The 26,906-nt window shown below is 43.5% G+C and overlaps 1 protein-coding gene across 2 annotated transcripts in view; it reads left to right on the top strand.

The window, feature by feature from the left end:
* Positions 1 to 26,906, top strand: part of NELL1 (neural EGFL like 1) — a 932,419-nt gene that overhangs the window by 298,026 nt on the left and 607,487 nt on the right. For both annotated transcript variants that reach the window (XM_073658224.1, XM_073658225.1), the window contains exons 10-12: positions 8,684 to 8,757; positions 12,970 to 13,069; positions 25,701 to 25,829. In XM_073658224.1, coding sequence (XP_073514325.1) covers positions 8,684 to 8,757; positions 12,970 to 13,069; positions 25,701 to 25,829 — 303 coding nt within the window. The remainder of the gene's footprint in view (positions 1 to 8,683; positions 8,758 to 12,969; positions 13,070 to 25,700; positions 25,830 to 26,906) is intronic.

Raw genomic sequence — 26,906 nt, 5'->3', positions numbered from 1 at the left:
CTTCGGGCGGCCACTCTTTGGGATTAGTACCCTTACGGGTGAGCGCGGAAATTGGGGCAGTCCGGGAAGAGAAGTGTGGTATGAAGAGGCGGTAGTAGTTGGCGAAGCCCAGGAACCGCTGAATGGCCTTCAGCCCCTCCGGTCGAGGCCATTTCTCGATGGCAGACAGTTTCTCTGGATCCATTCGTAGGCCGGTCTGAGAAATAATGTAGCCCAAAAACGGAAGCGAGGTCTGCTTAAAGAGGCACTTCTCGTATTTAGCGAAGAGGTGATTCTGCCTGAGCCTGAGCAGGACCTGACGAACGTCCCTCCGGTGAGTCTGGAGATCCGGAGAGAAGACCAAGATGTCGTCCAGGTACACCACTACGCAGGAGTAGAGAAGGTCCCGGAAGATGTCATTGACCAACTCTTGAAAGACGGCAGGAGCGTTACAGAGACCAAAGGGCATTACCAGGTATTCATAGTGGCCGTCCCGGGTGTTGAATGCCGTCTTCCATTCATCCCCTTGACGGATACGAACCAGGTTGTACGCCCCACGGAGGTCTAGTTTGGTGAAGATTCTAGCCCCCCTCAGACGATCAAATAATTCTGGAATGAGCGGAAGGGGGTACTTATTCTTCACAGTGATCTGGTTTAGGCCTCTATAGTCTATACAGGGACGGAGAGAGCCGTCCTTCTTTTTAACGAAAAAGAAGCCTGCTCCCGCCGGGGAGGTAGATTTCCGGATGAATCCCCTGGCCAGATTCTCCTCAATATATTCGGACATCGACCGGGTCTCAGCAGCGGATAAAGGATAAATACGCCCACGGGGAGGAGTAGTACCGGGTAACAGGTCGATGGGACAGTCGTATGGTCTATGAGGGGGTAATGTCTCTGCCTCCTTTTTATTAAAGACATCAGCATAAGACCAATAAGGAATTGGAAGTTCAGGTAGATTAGCTGGGGTAGGAGAGGGACGGACGGGATGGACGGGAACCAGGCAGGTCTTATGACAGTCTTGTCCCCAGCGAAGGACCTCTCCGGTTTGCCAGTCAAGCACGGGTGCATGTCTCTGGAGCCAAGGCAGACCTAGCAAGAGGGCGTGAGAGAGTCCAGGCAGAACATGAAAGGAGATACTCTCAGAATGCAGCATTCCCACCTGCAGAGTAATGGATTCGGTGATGAGTTGGATGGGGCGTGGTAAGAGCCCCCCATCCACGGCAGCCACAGACAAGGGTACAGCCAGAGGTTTGGTGGGGATGCGGTATTTCTCTACCAGGGACTGTGAAATAAGATTCCCGGCTGCTCCAGAGTCCAGTTGGGCTAGTTCGAAATAACGGTTCTCCCCGTAGACGATTGAAACTGACAACAGCAGGGATGGAGAGGATTTATTCTTGTCTAGGTGGACCTCTCTGAGCGAACCTAGACACAGGCGTTTCCCGACCTTTCCGGGCAGGCACGGATCTGGTGCTCCTTACTGCCACAGTAGAAGCAGGTCCCCTCGGCACGGCGTAAGTCCTGACGGGTCTTGACCATCTTGGTCTGGTCGACCTGCATAGGCTCAGGAGGGTGTACCTGGTTAGAGACAGAAGGAGTGACGGGTTTCTGAAAAGTAGGAGCTAGACGTGGTAACCTCCTCTCACGGGTGACCTCTCTGGCACGCTCCTGGAACCGTAGGTCAATCCGGGTGGCAAGAGTTATTAAGTCATCGAGAGTGGTAGGAGTGTCCCGACCGGCAAGTTCATCTTTAATACGGCCGGACAGACCCTCCCAGAAGACGGAAACCAGAGCGTCGTTATCCCAGGTCAGCTCCGAGGCAAGGGTACGGAACCGTATGGCATATTGGCCCACGGTGAGACTCCCCTGACGGAGGCGTAGCAACGATGATGCAGATGAGGTCTTCCGTCCGGGTTCGTCGAAGACTTTCCGGAAAGCCGTGAGAAAAGCAGGCAAGTTGGACACCAGGGGGGTCTCCTCTCTCCCATAGAGGATTTAGCCAGGCCAGGGCCTCCCCGGTGAGATGGGACATGATGAAGGCAATTTTGGCCCGGTCGGAGTTAAACTGGTAGGACAAAAGTTCAAAATGCAGGGTGCACTGATTTAAGAAGCCCCGAGCCTGGACGCAGTCGCCTCCGAAGCGAGGAGGTGCAGAAAGCCGGGGTCCGGGGTAGGATACCATGGTATTAGTGGGCAGCGGAGCTGGCGGATTGCAAGATATGGCACTGGCGGAGGTTGTTGGTGGATCAGACAGAGTGTTCAGGCGAGTATTAACATTCCGCAGGTGACCCAGGATGGACTCCTGTTGGGACCTCTGACGGGACAGTTCAAGACAGAGGTCCGAGAGCGAGGGAGCTTGGGTGCCACCGGGTTCCATGGCCCGAGCAAACTGTAACGGGTCTGGGAGGCGGAACCTCTGAGCTACTATACAAGGGGGCGGCCCTTGTAAGGTAGCGGGCGGCAGTCTCTGGATGAACGGACAGGGAGATACGGCAAGTGATCAGGGCAGTCTCTGGGTAAAGGGTAGGTACGACCTGTGATGGCAGAGCCTCCGGGTAGGCTAGCAGGCAGATGGTAGATGTGTGCTCCCAGGTGAGCAAGCGAGAGTCTCTGGAATAACAGGTGGTCACGGCACGTGACGGCGGAGCCTCCGGGCTGGCAAGCAGGCAGGTAACGGAGAAGCGCTCCCAGGTGAGCGGGCAAGAGTCTCTGAAGTAGCTGATGGTCACAGCACGTGACAACGGAGCCTCCGGGCTGGCAAGCAGGCAGGTAACGGAGAAGCGCTCCCAGGTGAGCGGACAAGAGTCTGAAGTAGCTGATGGTCACAGCACGTGACAACGGAGCCTCCGGGCTGGCAAGCAGGCAGGTAACGGAGAAGCGCTCCCAGGTGAGCGGACAAGAATCTGAAGTAGCTGATGGTCACAGCACGTGACAACGGAGCCTCCGGGCTGGCAAGCAGGCAGGTAACGGAGAAGCGCTCCCAGGTGAGCGGGCAAGCTGGTCCATAGACAGACTGACCGGAGTTGTAAGGCAGACCGTCGGACCTCAGGAAAGTAGGCAGGTAGCTGATGTGCGCTCCCAGGTGAGCGGGCAGGCTGGTCCTTTAGACAGACTGACAGGAGTAGTAAGGCAGACCGTCGGACCTCAGACTGGCAGACAGGTAACAAGTATTCAGGCAGGAATCAGGCAGGTAACTGGCAGGAAACTGGCAGGTAACTGGCAGGAAACTGGCAACGGGACCTGAGGGCTGAAGCACAGGTGAGACACAGGTGCAAACAACATTGCTCGGGCACCTCCATTTTGGAGGAGGTGCCTTATATATGATGAAGTCCTCCGGCCATTGGCCGGGGACTCCTTAGGACGGCGCGCGCGACCCCTTTAAGAGGAGGGGAGCGCGCGCGCGCGCGCCCTAAGCACAGGGGCCGGGAAGGAGCGCGCGCTGAGAGCAGAGCGGGAGGAGGACGCCGGGAAGGAGCGCGCGCTGACAGCAGAGCGGGGAGAGGACGCCGGGCACGGAGCAGAGCGGTGAGGGGAGCAGCGTCCCTGCCTAGCAGAGGGCAGGGACGCCAGCGCTACAGCCGCTCAAACGCATTAAAAACGCATCGTGTGCACACAGCCTCACAAATGGAAAATCATGAGTGGAGAAAAAGTTAACATTTTGTTATCATTTATATTCTCTGAAACAAGAAAGGAAAAATTTTGATGGGGTATGTAAACTTTTTAGCACAGCTGTCTGTGTGTGTGTACATGTATATATATTTCTTTATTTATTTTTTTACAAGGGCTAAATCTGGATATATAGGACACATAAAGCAAGATAATAATTGAAAAATAAGAATAGTAAAAAGAAATAAAAATATATATATTTGTATGTGTGCGTGTGTGATATAGATATAGATATATATATATATATATATATATATATATATATATATATATATATATATATATAATATGTATGTATGCACTGTATAAACAAAATTGTACACCCATAGGACACCATCAGGTCTTAGCATTATTTATTGCAATGCCGGTTGAAGTTAGGAAAGGAGCAGTCCCATGTAAAATTGTAAAATTGTTTTCGATGGGAGCTCAAAGGGAATCTGTCAACAAGTTTTTGCCACCTAATCTGATAGCAGCATAATGTAGAGACCGAGACTCTGATTCCAGTGATATTGTGTCTCGATGACAGGTAAACCTGCTGCCAGGTAGTCCTCACTATTCATGCTATATATACCCCTACCCCCCCCCCACCAGTGATTATCAGCTTTCTGCCTATGCAGAGTGTATGCAGAAAGCAGCCAATCAGTGGTGGGGACAGGGTTATATAGGGCTCAGCATTCAGAGCACTGGCGGATCCTCAGCAGATAAAATGGTGATTTTATTAAAACTACAGCAAGCAGCCCAATAAGTGACACATTGCTGGAATCAGGGTCTCTGCTCCTATATCATGCTGCACTCAAATGAGGTAGCCAAAACCTGGTGAGAGATTCCCTTTAAAAGTCACTTTTTTAGCTTACTAAAGTAATGTTATTTGTAGTTTTATGTATACAGCTCCTATGTAGACTTATGTGACGCCATAGTTCTCGAATAATCCTGTATAAACCGATCTTCTATATGTGTATGTGTTATTCTTTTTCATCTGCCTCCTCTCCTGTATGTAGAATCAAGGATGAAGAGCGCGGAGAGGAATGCACGATTAGACTACATGAAAGAGTTGTTTGTACTCTGTAATCATGGAGACACACACAACAGGTGAAATAAGTATTGAACACGTCACCAATTTTCTAAGTAAATATATTTCTAATGGTGCTGTTAACATGAAATTCTCACCAGATGTCGGTAACGACCCATCCAATCCACATCGGCAAAGATGTGTAATAATGAGAAATGACACAGGGAAAAAGTATTGAATACATGAAGAACGAGAGGTGCAATAAGCCATGGAAATTCATGACACCATCTGAAATCTATCAGTAATTAGAAAGCAATCCTGCCACTTAGTGAAAAATAATATCAGCTGGTTCAACTGATGGCCTGTAAAAAGGTGTCTGATTACCAAGGTGCCACACAAGAAACATCTCATGATGGGTACAACCAGTAAGCTATCTCAAGACCTTTGCAACCTTATTGTTGCAAAACATACTGATGGCATTGGTAACAGAAGGTTCCAGTAAACACTGTTGGGGCCATAATCTGGAAGTGAAAATAACATAATTTCACCATAAACTGACCATGACCAGGTGCTCCCCGCAAGATTTCAGACAGGATAAAAAAGAATTATCAGAAGAGTTGTCCAAGAGCCAAGGACACCTGTGGAGAGCTACAAAAGACCTGGAATCAGCAGGTACAATTGGTTTAAAGAAAACTATAAGTAATGTAGTCAACCTCCATGGACTGTGTGCACGCTCACCAAGCAAGATTCCATTGCTGAACAAAAAGCATTTTCAAAAGTTTGTTCAACAACATTTAGACAAGCCTGTGAAATATTGGGAGGATATAGTCTGGTCAGATGAGACCAGAATTGAACTTTTTAATGCCATAATACACACCATGTTTGGAGGCCAAAAGGCACTGCATATCACCCCAAAAACACCATACCAACAGTGATGTTTGGAGGTGGGAACATCATGGTGTGGGGCTGTTTTTCAGCATACGGCACTGGCAAACTTCATGTAATTGAAGTAAGGATGAATGGACAAATGTACAGAGACTTTTTTGATAAAAACCTGCTGCCATCTAACAGGATGATGAAGGTGAAACGAAGTTAGACATTTTAGCAAGACGATGATCCCAAACACAAAGCCAAGCAAACGTTCAATTGCTTTCAGAGAGAGAAAATAAAGCTACTAGAATGGCCGAGTCGATCACCAGACCTGAATACAATAGAAAATATATCGAAGGAACTAAAGCTCAGAGTTCATAGAAGGAGCCCACAGAAGCTTCAGGATGCGAAGAGTGTGTGTGTGTGTGTGTGTGTGTGTGTGTGTAAGAATGGGCCAAAATCACATTTGAGCAATGCCTGCAACTAGTTTCTCCATACAGGAGGCGTCTTGAAGCTTCATCACCAACAAAGGCTTTTGTACGAAGTATTAAATACATTTCAGTACGTGTGTTCAATACTTTTTCCCTGTGTCATTTCTCATTATTACATATAAGTCCATTTATGAACATCTATGGCGACTTTTTTGCCTGTGTGGATTGGATGGGTTGTTACTGACATCTGGTGAGAATTTCATGCCAATAGCACCTTTAGATATAGGTTTACTTAGAATATTGGTGACGTGTTCAATACTCTGGTCTAGTTTTAAGACCATATTAATAGATGTCCCCATTGACTTCAGTAGATTAAGGGTTCAGGTGTAGCCAGCACTACATTAAAAACAATGGTTATATTTGCCTTCGAGCAACAGAGATGCCCATCCAATTCAAATTGCCATAATCCCATATAATATTTGCAATTGGTGGCCATCATATCTCCCAGCCCCTGTCATTGCCATGTGTCATCTAGTTGAGACAGGATATATGGTGAGGAGGAAATCTGTAGAGAAGGGCTTAGGGCAAAAATGGCATTGGACAACTAAGACCTGGTCGAGATGATTCCACACTAATGGCTCATGTCTTCTGCTCATCCTTGACCCTTGAAGAACCTTCATAATATTTGTAATAATCATTCTGCTCAGCATTATGATGTTTGTTCTCCTGGACTTCAAGGTTTTGTTTTCATAATATTGCAATAAAACTATTTATGAGTCTGGCCTCGCAATGTGCCCGAGGGCGGCTCCACGCTCTGCTGCTTCATCCTGGGAGCAATATTTGATTGACATATTGTGTGCCTTAAACTAGAATTGTGAAGAGCGCTCTCTCATTTCTATAATGTACTTTCTTTTATTTGCGACGTGGAGTTTGAGCATTGATGGAATTTTCTAAAGGAACCATAGATGGAGACACTGAAAGGAAAGTCTTCTAACCATGTGGTTCTTGAGAGGAGTATAAAAATAATACATAAGGAACATCTCATGGCAAGAAAAAAAAAACATAATGTCATTTGTGATGACTCCTAATGCTTTATTACATGGACAACTCCTTCTTAGAATGGAGCAACAACCTTATTGGTTCTTCTTGAATCCCCTTTTTCGTGACGTTCTGTAATGTTGACCGGTGTTGAGCTACCTAGTCTATAATTTCCAAATGGCCTAAGAGGGAATTTTGACTTGGGATAACTTGATGGGACACCACCCTTTATCTGTCATACCCACTAGGGTCCAGGAAGTATTGCTCGTTCCTTTTGCTTGGTCTCCAACACTGAGCTGGTGGTCAAAACATAGAGGCTCCGTAGGGTTACCGTGAAGGTTCTCCTTTGACATATCGATTCACGATGGCCTTCACTTCCGTCTTTTAAGTTCTCCTCTAAGGGATAAATTGTAGGAATTGTGATTATATTACAGTGCTGCTATTAATTTTACTAGAGTGCAAAGTAGCTGTCCTCCAGAAGAATGAAAACTGTCTGTCTAGTGCCGCCTGTTAGAGCTTGCTACTCTTGGAGCTCCAACATTGACCCTATGGCATAGGATAGCCACAGTCATTTTTCTGCTCTTGCCCCTCATCAGTGCAGAGCCATGAGACTGATTTCCTGGGGGAAGAGACCTTTGAACCCCAGACATGATTTCACTGGAAGCACACACCGCTTGAAGATAGATACCTTTAATTAATGATGGAGTGTAATGGCCCATTCATTATAGCAAATGATGAAGTCTGAGCTCAAGGATCCACATTAATCCTGTCTTCTGACATGATGGATTTGGGTGACCTTGCAGTGCCACCAAATGGACCAACCTCTTGATCTTTTTTGCCATCACAATTTTATGTTTCTGTGTAACCCTCCTTTGGGAAAATCCAGAAGACAATGAAACTTTTGCAATTCATGCTGGGCTCTTTATGTAAACGTATATCTTGGTCTCTGTTTCTTGGTGGCATTTCTTAAGGAAAATCGAGAAGCTGGTTCTGCATTGGTGATACTTTCTGGAAAATTTACGCAAAAGACTCGACTTCAAAAAGAAGATTTTCTTTCATTTAATGGCAGCTCCTTAATTCTAGGTTCATTATGTGGTGGCTCATCTTCAGATGTTTTTTTTTTTCGAGCAGGGTTATTTGTACAAGTTGAACACAAGTCATTAGATCAGTATTCCCCAACGTGTCTCCCACTGTTGTGAAACCACAGCTCCAGTTCTGGCTTTGAAACAACTGGAGAGCTGCAGATTGGGGACCAAGGTACTGGAGTTTTGATAAATAGTAATGAAGGTCTTCCTCCATCCTAGGAAAGTCCAAACTATGGTCTTGGTATATATACAACACACCAGTCATACTGATTGTATATGGTTTATTGGAACCAACGTAGTGGTGGGTCAAACTCTACTATCAGCAATACGGTAGTTTTTCTGCATTTCTTTGGCTTCGTTCCCTCCTTGGAAACATCTGTGAATGAAATTATGCAAAAATTTATTTTGTGATGGGGTGAAGAAGAACCTTCTGTAATCATGTATGGCTGGGGACTATAGAAATGCTTCCTACGAGGATAGGATGATCTTCTATTGTGAAGCTTTGGATGTAAACCAATGTCCAGAATGCAAAGATAGGAAGGACCGCAAAATGAGTGACTCAGGTTATAAATTGTAATGTCTTCTGTTCTGTTTTCTCCACACTACAGCCAAATGCATTCATGGTGGAAAAGTCCTTGTGGAAGGTCAGAAGATCCTGACTACAACCTGCAAAGAATGTAAAGTAAGTCCAACTATTTTTTTGGTTGATTTTGGCTCAATGTGTGATTCCGCTTAAGACATGAAGACCATATCAATAGCACTGGTGGCCACAGTCAGGAGAAGACCTCAGTGCAAGAACAATATATAGGTGGTCTGCAGTCCAATAGCTCATCATAATGCACAATTCAGCCTGCTTTGGAGGTGGTAGTGGCCCCCTTACCTCTTGGAGGATGTACAAACTTTCTTGGCTGGCACTTGAGTATCTGCATCCTGGATGCCTCTTTGCGGTCACTTGGCCTCTACATCATCATTGTGTTTTGTGAGGCCCAGTCACATAACGTGGTGTTGCATTATCATTGCGGGGGCTTCAGAGGCGCCCAGGATACTTGCATTCAAATGGCGGCTGACGTCCAGCTACCACGGGGTAATGAAGTGTACGTCAGACCTTTTATTCAACGTTGATACTCCCTTTATCAATCCCTTGCTGGTCTTATCGCTTCCTCTTCTGGCTGGACGGATATGTCACCACTGCAGCCAGTGATTGTCTGCTACAGTCACATATCCATATATATATATATATATATATACATATATATATATATACATACATACATACATACATACACTGCTCAAAATAATAAAGGGAACACTCAAATAACACATCCTAGATCTGAATGAATGAAATATTCTCATTGAATACTTTGTTCTGTACAAAGTTGAATGTGCTGACAACAAAATCACACAAAAATCATCAATGGAAATCACATTTATTAACCAATGGAGGACTGGATTTGGAGTCGCCCCCAAAATTAAAGTGGAAAAACACACTACAGACTGATCCAACTTTGATGTAATGTCCTTAAAACAAGTCAAAATGAGGCTCAGTATTGTGTGTGGCCTCCACGTGCCTGTATGACCTCCCTACAACGCCTGGGCATGCTCCTGATGAGGTTGCGGATGGTCTCCGGTGGGATCTCCTCCCAGACCTGGACTAAAGCATCCGCCAACTCCTGGACACTCTGTGGTGCAACGTGACGTTGGTGGATGGAGCGAGACATGATGCCCCAGATGTGCGCAATCGGATTCAGGTCTGGGGAACGGGCGTGCCAGTCCATAGCTTCAATGCCTTCACCTTCCAGGAACTGCTGACACACTCCAGCCACATGAGGTCTGGCATTGTCCTGCATTAGGAGGAACCCAGGGCCAACCGCACCAGCATATGGTCTCACAAGGGGTCTGAGGATCTCATCTCGGTACCTAATGGCAGTCAGGCTGCCTCTGGCGAGCACATGGAGGACTGTGCGGCCCTCCAAAGAAATGCCACCCCACACCATTACTGACCCTTCCAAACCGGTCATGCTGAAGGATGTTGCAGGCAGCAGATCGCTTTCCACGGCGTCTCCAGACTCTGTCACGTCTGTCACATGTGCTCAGTGTGAACCTGCTTTCATCTGTGAAGAGCACAGGGCGGCAGTGGCGACTTTGCCAATCCTGGTGTTCTGTGGCAAATGCCAAGCGTCCTGCACAGTGTTGGGCTGTGAGCACAACCCCCATCTGTGGACGTCGGGCCCTCATACCACCCTCATGGAGTCGGTTTCTAACCATTTGTGCAGACACATGCACATTTGTGGCCTGCTGGAGGTCATTTTGCAGGGCTCTGGCAGTGCTCCTCCTGTTCCTTCTTGCACAAAGGCGGAGGTAGCGGTCCTGATGCTGGGTTGTTGCCCTCCTACGGCCCCCTCCACGTCTCCTGGTGTACTGGCCTGTCTCCTGGTAGCGCCTCCAGCCTCTAGACACTACGCTGACAGACACAGCAAACCTTCTTGCCACAGCTCGCATTGATGTGCCATCCTGGATGAGCTGCACTACCTGAGCAACTTCTGTGGGTTGTAGAGTTCGTCTCATGCTACCATGAGTGTGAAAGCACAACCAACATTCAAAAGTGACCTAGATATCAGCCAGAAAGCATTGGTACTGAGATGTGGTCTGTGGTCCCCGCCTGCAGAACCACTCCTTTATTGAGTGTCTTGATAATTGCTAATAATTTCCATCTATTGTCTATTCCATTTGCACAACAGCAAGTGAAATTGATTGTCAATCAGTGTTGCTTCCTAAGTGGACAGTTTGATTTCACAGAAGTTTGATTTACTTGGAGTTATATTCTGTTGTTTAAGTGTTCCCTTTATTTTTTTGAGCAGTGCGTGTGTGTGTGTGTATATATATATATATATATATATATATATATATATATATATATGTATATATATATATGTGTGTATATGTATGTATAGATTTTTTTTTGCACTTTGACGTTATTTTTTTTACTGAAATTGATTGTATAATGAATGATGGTAACGTCTCGTTATATATTAATGGAGTCGTTTCTTCTGCTGGACTCTCCTTCCCCTCCGGCCGTTTCTTGCTTTACATCTTGAAGTGCATTGTAATTAACCTTCGCTTAGAATTGCGCTGTGTGTTTGGTTTTTGGTGATTTGATGTCACCGCGGCTCGGATGGAGACAGGGTTGTGAATGGTTTGTCAGAATTTGCATAAATCTCATTGAAATGTTTGCGCTCTTGGAAATTTTACACGGAAAGGTTAAAATGAGAGACCCTTAGATTATTGGTGACTTTTTTTTTTCTGACATGATGGTAATTAAATAAGACACCAAAGTGCTATATAGATACGCACCAATGATGTATTCTATGGGACCAGCCCTGGCTGGGGACCCCGTCCTCCGGGGCCAAATGTCAATTTTATCTCCTTTCCATTTGATTGATTGAATTACAGTAGGATTTGATTAAGTTTTATTTTTTGAACCCCCAATGGACTTTTGCATTTTGACCCCATACTTCATTCATCCATATAAAACACCTACATGTCCTGGTGGTCTAGTGGTTTGCATTAACCCACTGTGACAAGTTTAATAACCTGTTCTCTTCCAATGGCAGCGCCACACCTGCCCATGGGTTGTGACTGGTATTGCAGCTTTGTTACTTAGAAAAGTAAATGAGTCTAAGCTGCAATACCACACACGACCTGGGAAGGACTTTTTTTTGATTCTGCACAAGTTTGTATGAGTTTCCAGCCTTCTGATGTGAAGAATATGGTTTCCATTTACTGAAAGCAAGCAGCAATCTTAAAAAGGTGGGGGGAGACGGGGAGCACTGCAGACTGTTCACTATACAGTACATATAGGGAACTTATTATTATTATTATTATTATTTTATTATTATTATTTCATTTCTTTTTCTTTTTAATTTTAAATTATTATTTTTTTTTTATTTGACTTCAGTGACATTTTTTTATCGGTGGGGTACGGGTGCCCAGACCCTCACCCATCGGAGAAAAGAGGCGCTCAATGTTCATTTAAGCATATTTAGAGACTGGCGGGGATCCCTAGTAATGGCTATGTTCACCTTCACGTTTTTTTTTTTTACATTTATTTTCTTCCTTAATGCAAAGTTACACAACTTTCTAAATAGTCTTGATTAAAAATTCACTACCATTTTGCTACTATAGAGTCTGTAAGTCCTTTAGCTAGTTACAAATCCATACCCTTCCTTATCCTTTTTTTTTTTATAGATGGCAGCAGGGAGGGGGGAAGGGGTTGTACACAGATCTCTACATCATGGAGAGGGGAGAAAGTAGCTCAGGGAGGGCAGAGAAAAAAGTATGTAGATAAGGAGGAAAGCACTTGGAGAGCCAGTGAGTTCAGGATAGAAGCTGTGCTCCTGAATACATCTGCACACTTGATACACATAGAGTTCACATCCAGCCTATATTACTGGGAAGGACACTCCTAGAAGAGACCAATCTTGGATTAGGATAAAAGCTATGTCTATGGGATCTGAAAATGAATTTTTTTTGTAAATTTTTATTATCTACGCCACTAACATGGGTAAAATATTTTTTTTTCCATGTCATAGGTGTCCACGGCCTCTAACCGCTGCCTTTTAATTCTCCTGGAGAGGGCACAAGTCCTCAATGGAGCATCTTACCGCTTTGCTTTTAGTGTTGGGCTCTTCCTCCACCGCATGTGAAATAAGCCTCCGGTGTTACAATAGGAGGATCTCTCCATTACACTTCTTGTAAGCCGCTGATTATTTTCTCTGCCAGTTAGGAGTCCGCGCTCGCACTGAATGTCGATTAAAGACGCTGTGACCTTTCCGTCTTGTCACAATGCGCCACACGCAGCTCTTTTAATACAGATAATATCATTATTTGCTTACAGAATGGAGCCTTACAGAAGGTAGCCGAGTCTTGTCCGCCATTGAACTGCACAGAAGAGGATCGAATTCTTCCGGAGAACGAGTGCTGTTTTGTTTGCCGAGGTGAGGAGTTTGTGAAGAATGTCTTTTCCTTTGTACTTTGTCTATATCCACTATATACCTCATAGAACCAGAAAATTGGTTTGAACCCACAACTACACAGGGAGCCTCAGATGACCCAGGACTGATCTGGTCGATGCCAAATTTTTGCATTTTTAATACATTTTTTTTCGGAGCACAAGTGGTGACATTTTGAGTACTTTTCAAAAGTTCATTATTTTCTTCCAAAACTTTTATTTTTGTTTGGAAAGTAACATTTTGGGTAAAACTCTAATGCATAAGCCACTATTGTGATCTCATTTCTTCTGTGTAGCCTTTTGCTCCCCACTTTGGGACTGGAACAAGGAAATGGTGGCAAATAGGGTCTGGTTTTTTGTTTTTTTTTTCATTTTCCCCAGAAATGTCACCACTGTTTTTTTTTTTTGGTGTCTGTTTCTGGTATTACAGCTTTTCTCTTTTCTGTTCATAGAACTTGCAGACAAAATTGATACTGTTACTGGGAAAATAAAAAGGTTTACAAAGACCTGTACTGTATGTGGGGGCATAAGTTGGTCAATGGCGGTAAAAACCAGTGGTCAACATAACCTATATAACTCCCACTTACTGTGTCTCTTGAGTTATGAGACCTTTGTGCAAGATATCAAAAAGTAGCATGATCTTTAATATCAATGAAATGGAAAAAAAAAAAAAAGGGTACCTTCCACTTTAAGACGTATGTAGCATCCCAAAATCTTGTACTGATCGCCAGTAGGATGGATTTTGCTTTACTTGTCCAGATAATAAAGCATTAGCAAATGGTTCTGCCAAAAAAAACAATTTGTGAGATTCTCTGATTATTGTGGGTGAGACCGGTTTCCTTTATGTACTCTGTGAAAAAGTGATAAAATAATAGTCATGTACTGTCACTTTAAACCCATTATATCATATAGGCAGTCAGATCTTTGGATGACTTGGTATAGAGAGTCCGGTGGGCGGTCCTATTCACTGATTGGCCTCTACATGCAGTCATACGGGGAGGACTGGACAGTGAATAGCGCCGCCTACTGGACTCGTCTGAAAAAAAACATCAGGGATTTCAATAAATAATTTGCAAATTTTACATTTTTTTCTGTTGCAGCATTACAGAGAGATGCTTTACAGCAGCCACATAGATTACATTAATCCGGAACGCTTAATTGACTTTTATGGAAGAGTGTTGTGGGCGCACTCTGTGGTCTGTGCAGAGGTCATTGCGCAGGAAGGGAGATATCAACCCCTTTAAAGACAATTTATTGCTTATGTTACCTTTTTAATGTAGAGATAAACTTTACAGTATAGTCAAATCGACCCTAAACAGCAATAGACCGGCTCTGACTCATTGACTTCTATAGGAGAGCTTTCTGGGCATGCTCTGTGAGCTGTACAGAGGTGATTATGCAGAGAGGGGGGAGGACGTGAGCTATGATCATTGCCTACTGTGAATGGTGGATTTCTGTCATCCATACATAGGTGTTATCTGTCAAAGTAATCCTGCTGAGAATTGTCTGCTTTTGAGACTGTCAGCGTGAAAACTGCAAGATTTCAGGAATTCTTAAAACTAAGTTATAAGAATAGAAGAACCCCTAACCATAAGTCAGTCACATGGTGTCCTGCTGTTAGGTTTCAGCACCTGTCATCAACAAGGGTTCAATTTCCCTGCAGCACTCCCACAGGTGGGATGAGGTATTGCACAGTTTAAATTGAGATTAAGGGGGCTGCTCTTTGCTTAGGGATTTAGCACAGGGAATCTAGTGGGGGCGGAGGGGGGAGCTCCTTTAGGGTAAGATCTGATAATACAAGGCTTTTTATTTGTTTTTCATTGTAATTTTTCTGAAATTAAATTACCAATAAAACGGAATTAAAGACGCACAGAAAATATAACTGAGTTGCCCTTTACGTTCCCTCGCCGGCCTGTATTTATTGGGCATCACTGACTTCTAATGAACAGGAGCCTTTGCTGCGCAGCTCCAATATTAATCTTGGTTAAGAGTGGGTTTTACCTGTTGTTGTGTTTCCGCCTCAGTAATTGCACCCAGGAGTCGCCCGAACAAGATTATATTTCTCCTGTTTTGTGTCTTTGGCAGCAAAACGAGATTAATTGTCTGATAACGTTGTCACTGGAAGTAAAGATCTGAGAGTGAGGGGAAAAAAATATACAAGTGGCCAATGGGACGAAATGAGAAACATTTCTGGGGAGGATTCAAGCAGTTTATATGGAATAATCGGAATCACAAAGAAGATGGGGCAGAGCAGAAAGATGGTGGCCGGGGGGGGGGGGGGGGGGAGTAACAACTGCAGTTCTAACCCCAAAACTGCTCCCAAGTGGTTGTCACTTCCCAATGGAGCAAATCATTTACTATATGCTGCCCAAACCACGGGCAGCATGGATCGGGGCCAAGCTGCCCGATTGCAGCCAGGTATGTCTGTCTCTTAAAGGGAACTTGCCAGGTCGGATATTGCTGTTACCGTGCAGATATAGGGTTATTCTGCAGGTTAATAGGTCATGGAGGAGCCTGGTCACTGTACTGAAAGTGCAGCACCCGGGGGAAAACTAATTTAATTTCTCCCACGAGCCGCCGGCTTTCAGTCGTGCCACTGTGGCTAGAGTTCTCCACCAACAGCACTGAGAGCGGCGGCTGTAAGCGCGTCCGGCACTGATTGACAGCGGACTCAGCAGTGCATCAGTGCAGAACAAGCTGTCAGTCAGTGTCGGGATGTGCTGTAAACGGGGACTGTAATTCCTGCAGCCACCATCACTGAAAGCCGGCGGCTCCCGAGAAAAGCAACGTTAATTTTCTCCCTTGTACTGTAGTTTCAGCACAGCGGCCGGGCATCTCCAAATTGGTGTGGTTAGATGCTGGCCGGTGGTGGGGCCGGACTTATCAAATTTTTCACTATCGTTCCCACCTGACTCCGAGAAAAGATACCTTTCTGCAGTCCCGCTGCCCGTGGTTTGAGCAGTATGAATCGACAGACTGGATCACCTTAATAGGTTTCATTAATTTTACTTAATGGTTCTTGGGTGCAGGTGGAAAGTCGAGACTTGGTCCAGAGATCAGCTCTTTGATCCATTGCACAGTGATCCATGCAATAAGTTGCGCTGTCTCAAGTCCTACTCCAGGCCCCCGTACACATTAGATGGCTTTCTCTCCCGATTCCGACATGCACTTGAACACTTTGATTGGCCGCTGTCGGACTGATCTCTCGTAAAAAAAAGATCGGCCAATCAGAACTCCAGCGTGCCGGATCCTTCTTTTCCCTGACATCATTTATTGGGGGAGAGTCGGGGGGTCCCCATGCACATTAGACTATCGGCCCCTCCCTCTGATATTCACGGGTTCAGTCGACTTTAATGTTTATGGTCCGGGAGAGTTCTAGAAAGTGCGCCAAAGTAAGATGGGACCTCAGCGATCAACTTTAATCTGCAGGGGAACAAGTGGTGTAACGTGGAGCTCATGGGCCCCGATGCAAACACTCTAACGGGGCCCCAATCATTGCACGTTTTTAATAGTATTGTTCTTTTCACATTGACCAAGGTGCAATTGCAACCCCTGCACCTTTTATAGTTACACCCCTGAGGGGGAGCATTGTACCATGTGAGTAATCCTCCTACTTTGCCACCATGGTGGAATGAAATCATTGCATTGTGGCCATTAAAATAAATTAAATGCCTGTTTAAAGGGACGCATATCAGTAAGATAGTCGGGGTCTGACCTTTGAGACCCCCTTTTATCCTTAGAGTGAAGGGAGCGCAGCGATAATGCGGCACTGTGTTGGTGAAACGCACTGCAGTAACCAGGAATGGCTGATAACAGAGAGGGATAGTTTGCTCCTGGCTCGCAGCAGGTGTTTCTAGATGCAGATGTTTTATTTGTATCCGGCATCGATTGCCTTTTATGCCGGGAAAGTTTCCTGCTGGATGAAATGCCCAGCGGCGTCTCCTGCTCAGTAATGGATTAGGTACGAGTTGATCCTTATGGCAGATAGTAGATCAGGATCAGGTAACTGCATAAGAAAGGACGCAACCAGAGTAATAACTACAACCCCCAATGTCCGTCAGGAAGAGGGCTGATCGGTAGTGTTTGCAGCAGTTTTATCTTTTGTACTATTCGTCTTTGTACCTTTTAAACAAACTGTTCATGACAGATTGCCCACAGCAGTGCAGAGTGTTTCAGGAGATGATTGCGCCTCTCCTGTGCAAGCAGTCAACTTGAGGTTAGTGGGTCCAGAACTGCAGGTGACAAGGGCCGTGTCATCTTATGGGAAGGTCGTAGACTGTGCGTTACATTGGAAAGGAGCTGGATCACAGCAGCACAGAGTATTTTGAGAGAGGACTGTGTTGATCTTGTGGGATGTAAAAGACTGAGATATATAGAGGAAGGAATGTGGCCTGAGCAGCACAGAGCATTTCAGGAGAAAAGTATGCCATTCTTCTGGGAGGTTACATGGGTAAAGGAACAGGGATCCCATCAGCACAGAGCATTTCAGGAGAAAAAAGTGTAGGAACAGGATTCCCAGCAGCACAGAGTATTTTGAGGGAGGACTGTGTTGATCTTGTGCAATGTAAGATGCTGAGATACAGAGCAGAAGGAATGTGGACCCAGCAGCACAGAGTATTTTGGGAGAGGACTGTATTGCTCTTGTGGGATTAAGAGATGGAGATACAGAGTAGAAGGAATGTGGCCCCAGCAGCACAGAGCATTTCAGGAGAAAAGTATTCCATTCTTCTGGGGGGTCACATAGGCAAAGGAACAGATTCCCAGCAGCACAGAGTATTTCTTGTGTACATTTATATTGTTTTTAAGTGTAAACTCGATGATGTCGTTGTTCCGGGTTACACTTTCCTTTTTTTGGGGTCACTAGTTTCTATCTCCCCGACGTGTCTCTTATAAGTGAATACATTTCTTTGATTCTGTGAGAATAACCCTAGACTTATAACAGACGGCTCAAGCACCATTTCCTGTTTTCACAACACAGATCCCGACGTTCTGTCCAGCGGATAAACCTTGGGGGAGCCTCAGCCCGAAAGCGCAAACTAACCTGAAGAATTAACGGCCGACTCCGCAGCAGAGGCTTGGATGTCCCTCTTCGGCTAGGCCACCCAAGATACCTGGTGGACTCAAATTCAATGATTTTTTTTTTTTCTTTTTCCTTTTTCCACCTTTTATAATTTCCATATATTGTGTAGGAAAGTCTGAATCTACACTTGCCAATTTATGGGACTACACCTCCCAATATCCATTGTGGCTGGCAGAGGATGCTGGGTCTTATAGCTCTATATCATCTCTGGTGTCACAGGATGCTTCCCGCTTGTCTACACCAACTACAGAGAGACTAAACCACTAGTGACAATTGCAAGAACTTAACATTTTCTCAGGTTGTTGCAACTTTTTTTGTTTCTTTTTACTACAATGGATGAACACCTATAAAGATTGGTAGATGTCATGTCACCGCCAAGATGCCACCACCATAGCACACAAACGACTAATTAAAGGCTTCCTGAGGTCCAAGACGAGCCACACAGGACTCTTATCATCTATCATTATTTTTTTTCCAGGAATAACTTTCCTGATTCATTGTAACAATCTTAGATTTTATTTATTTACCTTTTCTTATTTATGGAATGTTATTAGTTTTAGACTTGATTTATTTATTGTGGAATTGCAATTTTGTACAAGTTTGTAAACAAATAAAGATTAAGGTAAAGTGATATTTCTGCTTTGGGTTTGTGTGACTGTAGCTAGGATCAATGTTGTGTATATAGGGGCTGAAGGGTCCTTATTGGGCAAAGAGGGGGAGGAAAAGGGTAGAACATTCTGCAGCAGCTATCTGATAAATAGGGAGGAAAAAAAAAAGTAACAACTGATGAGGAAGCAAATAGTATACTATGTTGCATGGAGAATTAAATATGAATTACAATATACAATGTTGCCTTTTTGCAAAACTTTTTAAGCCACATTTTCATTATTTCATTGCCACTGAAGCTGAACTTTTGAGACTTGCTTAATTCATATGAGAACATCCTTTAAAACATCTTTTATTCTTACTGAAAATTACAAAAAGAGAAATCACAATTTCCACGCCTGCCTTAAATTAAGTTGTAAAAAAGGAAGACCTCTCAACTTTTTTGAGGCTTTTATTAATCATAGGTGCTACCGGGATTAAAGCGATATTTATTAAAAAAAAAAAAAAAATAGGGTTAACTCGACTTTTTTATATATAGAAAGGCCATGAAAAATGTAAAAATTGTGAGCGTCTTTCAATTTGTATGTTAAGCAGTTTCTGGCACTCTGGTGATGGATTTGGATTACCTGCTTCCTCAAATTGTCAGGGAAGGTAGACGGATTAAACTCCCTAAATATCAAAGAGAAGTAATAAAAGAACCCAGGATCCATATGCCCAACTGAGATGGCTGCTGGGATGAGGCACAGAACGGAGCGAATGAGCACTGTCAGACTCCTGTACATTGAATTTCAGGGTAATATTGGCACATACTTTGCTATTTTCTGTTCCCTGCATAAGAAAAAAAGCAAGGATTGTGTTCAGTATGAAAAAAATCTGTATAAAACACAAGGATATCACCCACACAGTATGTGACTTTATAGTAGATTATTCCCACACAATGGGCTAATTTCTGCATTATAAATTCCTAAGAAAATGCACTAAGCCGCCCCTTTTAATAAAAAGAATGATCTCCCGGCGTTGTTCACATTTCTCTTGACAAGGAGATGGGCTGGAGTCAGATGCCCCTGATTCATGAAGAGTTTTGGCCGGTTTAGCATGCTCAAAATGGTGAAAGATCTTCTTTTTAAGGGGATGTCTGGCCTTATGTTACAAGTCTGCAGTCACTCTATGTGACCATGCTCTGTGCTGTGAGGATTGTCCAGTGATGGTGGCGGGCGCGTGACTTCAATTATGTGATTTGCATACATGCGATCACATGCCGACTAAACGTGTGCAGCCTTGCTCAATGCAAGTGTATTGAGAGAGGCTAGACACGACTAGTCTGATTATGGCTGAGAGAATGAAAAATACAAACTTGTGGTCACATGACCATCCGCGTGTCATGCAAGGTGTGGGAAAGACTTAGTGCAACACAGAGGGAAAGGGAGCCCAGACACTAGGGAAAGGTCCTGTCTCAACTACCGTCCCTATATTGGCTCTTCACCAATTGCCGCACGCGTGCCTCGCCCTGACTTTCCCTTGTGTATGGCTATGGCTAGGGAAGGAAGGAGATGAGCACTAGTCGATCTCCACTAAACTCTATAGACAAACAGGGGGGAATTGCTTAGCTTTAGACGACTCCAGACAAATGTGCACACGGCCTCAAGCTCCAGAGAGGATGAAGTACTGCTCTTGCTAAAGCTTTCACAAGTAGTAATAAATATCGCCGGTACCTCCCTCTCAGACACACCAGGTATTTATACACCCAGGCCAGGGACCTAATTAGCCAGAGGGAGGTAGCCACTGGGTCCTAGAGACAGCCAGCCTCTAGGAAGATGTCTGTAATGCCAAACGTAGAGATCTCCTGCAACCAACTGCAGGGCGACTGCACCCGTGACACCGCGACTGGCACCGAAGAATCTTTACAGTGCGTGGTCACATAGTGACTACAGACTTGTAGCCTAAGGCTGGACAACCCCTTTAAATCAATGACTTAATTCTATGACATCCATATGCTCTAACATACTGAATATAAAGCCTCATTATCGGAGCAGCTCCTATCCCAGCAGAACAGATCTGTGAGGGCATTACGTGGACTCTTATTTGTTAATATGGCCAAAATCTAATACCCCATCATCACTAAAGGGGAAAAATCAGACCAGAAACCAAATGTAGTGTGGACAGAAATAATACATAGGAAAAGTACCTATAATCTGTGCAAAAAAAATCAATGTATAATGCCAAGGCAAAAGCTGCACAGATGAAAATAGTCAAAACTTGTGAAACCACCAAGAACTGGAGTAGCCACAAATCACCAAACACCAATTAAAAAGTACAAGTTTATTGAGAAATTGAAAAATTAAAAATATCAAACATATAAAATACCAAGGTCTAATGAAGAAGCATGAAAGAGTTCAAGGATAGGCGGAGTCCAATGTGGGGTATGGGAGCAACCTGAGGGAGCCCCAGCATTTACACAGGTCAACAACAATAAGTTCACATAGAAACAATCATAGTGCTAGTAAGGTCCCCTGAACATCAGAGTAGTTGGATATCAATATATATAAAATTCAAAATTTAAAGGTGCTGCTTACCCATAATATCCCAGGACCACAAATGCTTTCCTCCCTGCTGGGGCAACTGTTCTGTAAAGATCACTTTTTGTTCTGTAGAGATCACTTCTCAATAGTCACTTCCTGTTCTGTAGAGATCACTTCTCAGTAGTCACTTCCTGTTCTGTAGAGATCACTTCTCAGTAGTCACTTCCTGTTCTGTAGAGATCACTTCTCAGTAGTCACTTCCTGTTCTGTAGAGATCACTTCTCAATAGTCACTTCCTGTTCTGTAGAGATCACTTCTCAGCAGTCACTTCCTGTTCTGTAGAGATCACTTCTCAGCAGTCACTTTCTGTTCTGTAGAGCTCACTTCTCAGTAGTCACTTCCTGTTCTGTAGAGATCACTTCTCAGTAGTCACTTCCTGTTCTGTAGAGATCACTTCTCAGTAGTCACTTCCTGTTCTGTAGAGATCACTTCTCAGTAGTCTCTTCCTGTTCTGTAGAAATCACTTGTAGTCACTTCTCATTCTGTAGAGATCGCTTCTCAGTAGTCACTTCCTGTTCTGTAGAGATCACTTCTCAGTAGTCACTTCCTATTCTGTGGAGATCACTTCTTAGTAGTCACCTCAAATAAAACAGGATCCACTATTGACTGTTGGTGATATCACAGCTCACCTCCCCCCCCCCCCCCCCATCTCCTTAACCTCATATACTATTAGCATGAACTTCTATTGTTAGGTTATCCTTTTAAATTGATGATATATTCCCTTTCAAAAAGCCATACCGTTGTTTCTCTTTTTTTATGCTTTTTTGGGTAAACCCTTTATTTTCTTAGACTGCTGATGCGTAAATATTATGATGAAGTAATTTTACATTATCATGAAACAAGCAATTTTTATTTTAATTGTCAACGAGCATTTTATTAAAGTGAACCCTGAAATATTGCTCATTATTTAGGGTATGATGGTTGTAGAGTTTTTAGTGTTGTGTGTTATTCGTTCATGTGTCAGTGTGAAGTTACTGGTTACACAACTGAAGTGCTGACAGAAGAACATTCCCCTCCATCACTGATTGTGTCTCGAGAATAGAGCATAAGAAAAAAAACTCTGATCTTTGCACCCCGAATACCACTTCTAGTCTCTAGAAATCCCAGTAGATGTGTCAAGGGTTATTAGATTCTGCAGCTCGTCAGTACTGGTAAATAAGCAATGTTGTTTTCATATAAGCACCGACTATGTGCATGCCGGCCAGATTCCGTGCTCAAATAAATCCCTATTTGTAAAAAAAAAATTAAAAAAATACAGCATGAAATAAGAGTAAAATAAAACCATGATCAAAATGTAAGTCTGAAAAAAACTACAGTAAAATGGGGGAAAAAAAATTGTTACCGAAACAAATTAAAGTAAATTGAAATGAAATTATAAAATCTAAAATAGACATAAACACACACTAATTGTTGTAGCAACTAAAAATAATGTCTAAAATAATAATAATAATAATAAACATTTTTATTTTTATAGCACCAATATATTCCGCAGCACTTTACTGCGGAATATAATGAAATGAAGGATAAATGATAAAGATAAAGAATGTGTGAGCAGATGCATCCGATTTATTGGTTTATCGCTTCTTCTAGCTGCAATATTTTGTGTTTCTGAATGAATAAAATGTTATTAGGGAGGAAAACAAAAAGTGAGAAATTCTCTTTAATGGAACTGTCAGTCAATGTCTATTTTGATTGATGTCCGGACATGAGCGCACCCCTGACATCTGTTATAAGTTTTTATAAAACTTTCCAGTTCCGGTCACTTATAAATGGTCATAGAATACTTTTGGACTTTTTTTTTCCATTGCTCAGATTTTTACAGATTAGAGACTCGATACAATGGAAAATAAGGTAAAATCTTTATTTCATTTTGCGCGTATAGAGCAGAGAACGATCTAACAAGAATGAATAAAAAACTTTCATACTCTGCATTTATAGGATGCACATAAGGGAATAAAATCTCCAACTCCAACTGGAAAATTATTCTAATTGGATACAAGTCTATGTAGATGTGGAATTAATTTGATGGGGGTAGTAGACTCCATAAATGCTTGCTCAGGGGGTAGTAGACTCCATAAATGCTTGCGAAGGGGGTAATAGACTCCATAAATGCTTGCTCAGGGGGTAGTAGACTCCATAAATGTTTGCTCAGGGGGTAATAGACTCCATAAATGCTTGCTAAGGGGGTAGTAGACTCCATAAATGCTTGCTCAGGGGGTAGTAGACTCCATAAATGTTTGCTCAGGGGGTAATAGACTCCATAAATGCTTGCTCAGGGGGTAGTGGACTCCATAAATACTTGCTCAGGGAGTAATGGACTCCATAAATGCTTGCTCAGGGGGTAGTAGACTCCATAAATGCTTGCTCAGGGGGTAGTAGACTCCATAAATGCTTGCTCAGGGGGTAGTAGACTCCATAAATGCTTGCTCAGGGGGCCAAAAGTGGGAATTAGTAAAACTGCAAGGGAGGGAAAGAGGAGCATCCTGAGCCAATGATAAGACGGGTGTGTGTCTCAGACTGCCGTAGACTCCCTATAATGACTTCACATTGTTGACAATTGTATTAACCCTTCTATGACTGTATCTAGTGGACTAGTGTAGCTTGAATATTTTATAAAATTCTAGAAGAAAGACAGGTTAGCAAAGGTACTCTTGTTTTTATGTCTTTCCCTATATCTGTAGGGATTTTTTTCATGTATTTCTTATCCCCTCTTTTATTTTTATTCTGTGTTTATCTCTTTTTCTTATTTCTTTAATTACCTCCTTTTCCCAATTTCCCATATTCCCTATTAACGTTTATTTACTTTCCCTCCTATTTACCTTTATTTTTATTTTATCTTTTATCCCTTTAATTATTGGTTAATAGTTGTTTTTAAATTAATAAAAAAATATTGGAGGAAAAAATTAAAGAATGGACTGAATTTGCTATCAGATTTAGGAAACGTTTTCATTTGCTGTAGGAGAAAATATTTGAACATTGTTTTATCATCTTGATTTAGTTTTAGAATCTTATGTGAAACTGTAATATTTTTTATTTATTTTTTCTTATTTACTTGCACAATGGGTATTTTGCTCCTTAGTATTAGAATATTAACCTCACCTTATTATAAGTCCTATCAGTGGATAGTATAGAGCCACTAGGGGGAGCTCCATACTGGGTGATCATTGATTTCAGTGTATAAAATAAGCTCCCCCTAGTGATGGCTTCAGGTAGCAAAAATCTCATCATATAATTCTGAATATGTATAACGGGAGAGGTGGAACCTCTATGCCATGGTCCAAAGAGTGCCTGGAGGAGCATGACTAGGTGTTACAGCAAGACTGACCTCCGATGCCCAGCAGCTTACCCCCAAGGGACAGAAGGCTGGAACAGCCAAGAATGGAAAGTATAGCTGGTACAGGCCAAGAACTGTCAGGTGCTGGCTGATGCAGGCAGGTGCGGCTGGTAGACAGGTGGGCACAGGCAGGGACGGCTGGTATACAGGTGGGCACAGGCAGGTCCAGGCAGGGATGGCTGGTATACTGGTGGGCACAAGCAGGTACAGGAAGGTACAGCTGGAAGGCACAAGCAAGTACAGGCAGGAACGAGACAAGAACAAGCAGGTACAGGCAAACGGGACCTGACAACTAGCAAGGATGCAGGGAGCAGACTAACAACATTGCTCAGGCACCTCCTACCAGGTGGAGGTGCCTTAAAAAATAAGTGTCTCCCAGCCATTGACTGGGGAACTTTTGGATGGTGCGCTGGCCCTTTAAGAGGGAGGGACCGTGCACCCTAAGCACAGTACCTGGGGATCTTCAAGCCCTGCTCCCAGCTTTCCTGTCTGTCAAAATACACACAGACATAACAAAGGCGGGATTTCAAGCTATTGGACAACGTCATAAGAAATGCATGACGGAAAGAATGTCCTAGCACATATAATACAGGCAGAATACTGAAGAAGCTGAGCTACCTACAGAAAGAGAGTGAATGGCAAGTTACAGAACTTGACAAATGGGGAAATATCTGGATGTCTTAGACTGATATGTGCACTAAAAATGTGCTCGGTTTGGACTTAATTTCAAGCCATGGCAAAAGTATAGCATGATGGAAAGAATGTCCCAGCACATATAATGCTGGCAGAATGCTGATGAAGATGAGCTACCTACTGAAAGCGAATGAATTGCAAGTTACAGAGCTTAACAAGTGGGAAAATTCTTGGACTTAATAGCCTGATGTGCGCTAAAAATGTGCGCAGTGTGAACTACTTGTGCCGGACAAGAGCAGCGAGAACATGGGTTTTATGTGAAAGAACAGGTTTAAGTTTTTCCTTCTACTCTGCTGAGACTTTTTTTTTTTTTTTTTTTTTGCAGGACATGACTTTTGTGCAGATGGATATCGGTGCGGAGAAAACTCTGAATGCAGAAACTGGATCACAAAAGCCACATGTGAATGTCGGAACGGGTTTGTCCCCATTCAAGGTGACCCGACCTATTGTGAAGGTAGGAATCCAAACGTATCTGATGTAATGAATGTCTATATTTACTGTGTGACACACACTTATCCCGCAGTCAGGACCTGAGAGGCGGTAAATAGTTGTGCCGGATGATTGTGTATATATTTGTAGAAAATGATAGTGCCAGGAGAATCCAAAAATAAATTGGATGTTAACCCGGAGAGAAATGTTGATGCTCTTCTTGCACTTGTAGAAGTGGAATTGAAAATCTCTTCTTGGGAGGTCTGTTTTCTTTCAATAGTCTAATATCTTGGTTTATGCCGGTCTCTGTGTAATTACTTGGGAGGTCACCGCAGACACAAAGATGATATTGTAACGAGTGTCGGAGACAAAAACTGTAATTGTACTTTTCTTCTATTAACTTGTAGCATTGAGAGCTGAAATGTGGTTCCATCAGTAATAACGGGACAACGAGATCTGTGTGTGATTTGTATCTGCATCAATCAGCCGAAACATTAGAAAAACTCACAAGAGATGGAAATAACATTAATTATCTGACAACAATGGCGCCTGTCAGGGGTGGGACATATAGGGCGCCAAGTGTTGAAAGTTGGAAAAATGTGCAAGAATTAAAGGTGCATTCACACTACACGATTATCGGGAATGAGCGCTGATAGGAAGATGAGCGTGCAGTATAAAGGTATAGCGATAACCTCATCACCGACAATGAGGAACGAAGGTGGACTTGCAGCAAATGTGATTTATTTTGATCCGGCACAAATGAAACAACAAATATTGACCATTGGACATAATCTGTTGTATTTTGATCTGGTACCAATTAAAACATCACATTTTCAGCAAATCCATCATCGGTGCTGAGGTTATTGGTATATGTCTATAGGAACATCGAAACCATCACAACTTGCTTAGCATGACCCGTCAGAGTGCCCATGATGACCCTCGTCCACTATTCAGTGTGCCTACAAGTGGGCACATAAGGATTACTACTGGAGCATGGAGCAATGGCCATAGACTGGTCTGATGAATCACGTCGTCTTTACATCATGCGGAACGTTGGGTGTGTACCTCCCTTACCGTGAGAAGAAATGGCACCAAAATGCAT

This window comes from Phyllobates terribilis, unplaced genomic scaffold (genome assembly GCF_046119375.1).
Source record: "Phyllobates terribilis strain yellow unplaced genomic scaffold, ASM4611937v1 Scaffold_13__5_contigs__length_258822181, whole genome shotgun sequence".
Lineage (NCBI taxonomy): Eukaryota > Metazoa > Chordata > Amphibia > Anura > Dendrobatidae > Phyllobates > Phyllobates terribilis.
This window is presented reverse-complemented; position numbering and strand designations above follow the sequence as displayed.